Source organism: Hyposmocoma kahamanoa, unplaced genomic scaffold, assembly GCF_003589595.1.
Source record: "Hyposmocoma kahamanoa isolate Upper Pololo Valley unplaced genomic scaffold, ASM358959v1 65, whole genome shotgun sequence".
NCBI lineage: Eukaryota > Metazoa > Arthropoda > Insecta > Lepidoptera > Cosmopterigidae > Hyposmocoma > Hyposmocoma kahamanoa.
In genome coordinates this window covers 10,118,708-10,122,915 of record NW_020653853.1, presented here as the reverse complement: position 1 = coordinate 10,122,915, position 4,208 = coordinate 10,118,708, and the positions used below count along the sequence as shown (strand labels likewise).

Genomic DNA, 4,208 nt, shown 5'->3' with positions numbered 1-4,208 from the left:
AACTCAACATAACATTGTCGACTTATTGCAAGAAGTCATTAATTGCCATATGAATTATAAGGCAATTAATGACTTCTTGCACTAAGCCGATGACATATAGTATATTTTATGCCATTTTTTAATGCTATGTATAAATATTCATCAAACACATCACAACATATGTACAGTCAGCACCACACAAGCTGTACTCTGTTGTTGGAATATTGCCTCCAGTGCAACAGAATAAGAGACATCAATGTCTAGTTTGATGTGCTCTGTGATCTTCTGTACAATGCAAAGCTAATGACTTAGTATGTGAAAATAAAGAGGGAAAAGTGATAATAGAAATTGCTTCAATTTTACGGCGCTTTACTTTTTATTTTATAAATTTTAACTACATTAATAAGCGGAAGCCATCAAACAGGTATCATAAAAGTGAGCAAATAAATGTAATACCTAAAGGACTGCATTGTGCAGCTCCAATATTAGGAAAGTCCATCGTCTGTCCAGGCTCCAGGACCTTTGTTCCTGGTAAAAATTTCAAACTGTTAGGATTTGGCGTATCTTGAGTTTGGATAAACATTGTCCGGCAGGGACAAATACTGGTTAAAACTTGGTTGTTAACAGCATTTTTGTGCTCTAATACTGGTGTAGAGAGAGCACTAAAATCTTTTGCATAGTTGAATCTGAAATTTCGACATAATTATTGTATTTCTCGCCACGATATGAAATGAGTTTATTTCGTAAGGTTCGTCGACATCATTACCTGACCACAACCGTAGCACATAGCCGTCCACATTGGTTTCGCGACTTCAACACCCGCAATGAATTCCGCAACATATTTCCTACTATTTAGATGAAATAATCACAATTTTCTATCCTAAACCAAATAAGTACCTATGTACGCAGAAACTGTCAAAACAAACAGATGTCATTATCATGTCAATATTTTTTTCTTTATTTGTTGCGCATTGGCTATACGGTTATTAGCTTAAAAATATAACAAAAACCATAGATTTAGTATACTAAATCTATGACAAACACCGAAATACAAAAGTTAAACGTAATTTAAAGTATTAGTTAATACTAAATCGTATAAAATTTCATTCGGAATGGCTGAGACATTTTACCACTTTCGATCACTCCCTGTCGGAGTGGTATTGACCAATTATTAAATTGTTCATAGTGGTTATGTGAGGTGGCTATGACAGAATATTAAATCTACTCAGCGTATTGGACTTTACGCGGCTTTACTCTGCTTGTTAATATATAATTAAAGAAATACACACATCAAAAGTGTCTAGGGATCAGACGACTTCTTACTTTAATGCTTATGTTTTATTTAACCGCTTACCCCTATATTTAATAAAAATAAACTAAAATTGATGTTTTTGCAAATTGTGGGAAAAAACTCAAATTAACGGCGTCAATTAAATGACAAAAAAATGGCGAAAATGATGATTTTGCTCATTTTTATTGTAAAGATAAGAAAATTAATAATCTGTATTTCCACCATTAACACGAATCACACAATTACAGCGATTTGGCATTCTTAAGATGAGTTCATCAAAATCACTTTGAGGAATGGCCGCCCATGTGTTTTGTAACAAGTCAAAATATTGTTGTAGTCAAAATATTGTTGTAGAGTATGTACGGTATGCATACTCGGCACAGCTCTTCTTTGAAGCATATCTCATGCGTGCTCAATTGGATTGAGGTCTGGCGATTGAGCAGGCCACGGCAGAACGTTGATACGAGCTTCGGCAAGAATGCGTGTTACGACTCTAGCCGTGTGTGGACGTGCGTTGTCATGCATTAGTTGAAATGAATCACCCAACTGGCCTCGCAAAGGGATGATAACATCTGAAACAATCCTCTCTGCGTAAACTTGAGCATTGAGATTACTCCTGATCCAAATGAGATCGGTTCTTCCGCCGATCCAAATACCGGCCCATATCATTATTGTTCCCCCACCATATGGATGAACTTCCTGACAATATCTCAAACGTTCATGACGTCCAGATGTTCTCCAAACTCGAGTACGTCTTGTATCCGGTCTCATACCGAAGCGGGATTCATCCGAAAAGCACACATAGCGCCAGTCTTCTTCCTCCCAGTTTCTGTGTTCGCGAGCACATCATAAACGGGTCCTGCGATTGCAGGGTGCAATAGGTGGAACTCTGAGCGGCCTTCGGGATCGCAGACCCACTTCACGTAAACGATTTCGGATTGTTTGATCGCTTATTAGCAAGCCTGAGGAGCTGTGTCTCGTAACCAACATCATGGCGGTCATGGTACGATTCCGTCGAGCAGTATTTTGGATATACCGGTCCTGTCTGCGAGTCGTGTTGCGAGATCGTCCTCCATGTCGCTCGGCCACGCTACCCGTCATGCGATAGCGCGTCCAGAGGCGACTTATGACGATCTGTGTAGTGTTAAGAGTGAAAGCCACAGCACGTTGCCTGGAACCAGCTTCCAACATTCCGACGGCTCGCATCATAACTTCTCGGGTTAAATGATGTCGTCTCTCCATAATAATGTAAATTGTTTCGGTTCCGACGCAGATATTGTAATGATTTTGTCAAAACGCTATAACTCATTTTTATACAAAACCACATTGACAATCGATTTTCTTCTTATTAGATTTCTGTGCTAGAGACAGAGTGTGGTGAAATTACAGGCATTTGGGACTTGTCAACTTGTCTCAGGGAGGGTGACGGGCGCAGTGGCAATGCCCCTCGGATCTTTGTGATTTAAAGCTCTGAGTGGCACTGCAACTGTTATGGACAGGCGTGTAGCTTAACCTCAGGTGTACGACTTGTTCGTCCCGTCACTTGATATTACAAGAAAAAAAATTTGATCCTTTTGCGTAGATACAGGAAAAAAATGGCCTTCCGGTAGGTACAATCGGTCTACTTTGAGTGACATGTAATACATATACATACATTTTATTTTCAAAAGATAGTGTCCTAAATTACATTTCATTTTACAAATCTCGCGCTGTGCAGTACGGCGCCGCTTGGTGAACCGTCTATTTAGTTTTCGTTTAAGAAATTTGTAATCTTATGTAGAAGATAAAATTTATGTTGCAATTTATTTGTAAGTCAATGGTTGCAATGCTCGTTTTAATGAACCGTGAGTCGGCGCGTCGTCTGACTACGGCAATTTGAAGTGAGTGGCCCAAAAGCATTGAAAAATACCGGAAGAGAGGAATAGGGTCAAGAGCACGTCAAGCTCGATACTTAAGACTAAAATCCAACAATGAGCCGCTTCCGATAAGAACGGGCTTGATGTGCTTTTGACTGTACCCTGAGGAACACTCCTAACGATTTTCTATTCGCTTAGGCGGCTACTGGAATAAAAAAGCAAACTCTCGTAGTACTTTATTATTATTACCTATGTATGTTGACAATTATCTAATTAAATGAATTTTACAAAAAAGTTCTCGACATTTGTTTGAAGTAGCCTTGATTTTATTTAGGACAAGATAATTCAAGATACACTCATTTGTATTGGTATTTGATGCTATAAGTAATAAATTTAAATAAAGTAGGCATGTAAATTACTACATATATATAATTAAAATGATATGAGTACTTATCTTAAAAATAAAAACTTAACTACATGGGTACTTAATCACTTATAAAGTTTTATACATAAGTCTAGCTAGATATTTATTTTGATTCAGCATGGAAGGACTGACAAAGTTTTAAGGTAGGTACTTTATTCAAGAAAGAATGCTGAATATGAACCTTAAATTCGATATCAACTAATACCAGATATATGAATGAATGATTAAAGTCAACGAGGAGAATGATGCATCATTCTTGTTATCGAAACGATCATTAGAATGTAGACTGTACGGTGCCATTACGCAATTAATGTGGTTTATGTTATACTTAATTGCTTTTTTATGATTTGTTATTGACTAATTTCAATCTGTTTTTACGTTTTAGTTTCAATTCACGTATTTTTTAACGCTAATGTGAAATATTGAATTTTTGACTCATGTCAAATACCCTATTGAATTTTTCCATTAATTAATGTTGTACTGCATATCGAAAAGTCTGTCTCATAGTAAAGATTCAAATCTACGCCTACCTTTACTAAAAAAAACTTACTTTTATAGTATTTAGCTACAATGGCCTAGCAAACAACACCGCATAAGTCAATTCTAATAATTTCAAATAAAATAAAATATAATATATATATATAATAATAAAATCAAA

The 4,208-nt window shown here is 36.6% G+C and overlaps 1 protein-coding gene across 2 annotated transcripts in view; it reads right to left on the bottom strand.

The window, feature by feature from the left end:
• LOC113231450 (NFU1 iron-sulfur cluster scaffold homolog, mitochondrial-like) overlaps window positions 1-834 on the bottom strand; it is a 3,418-nt gene extending 2,584 nt beyond the window's left edge. The window contains exons 1-3 of one of the 2 annotated variants that reach the window (XM_026465774.1): window positions 746-834; window positions 583-665; window positions 436-507 (exon numbers count right to left, since the gene is read on the bottom strand). In XM_026465774.1, coding sequence (XP_026321559.1) covers window positions 436-507; window positions 583-665; window positions 746-819 — 229 coding nt within the window. In that variant the 5' untranslated portion in view covers window positions 820-834. Of the gene's footprint in view, window positions 1-435; window positions 666-745 lie in introns of both variants that reach the window. The other variant, XM_026465773.1, reaches the window with a different exon arrangement.
• Window positions 835-4,208: the final 3,374 nt, after the last annotated feature.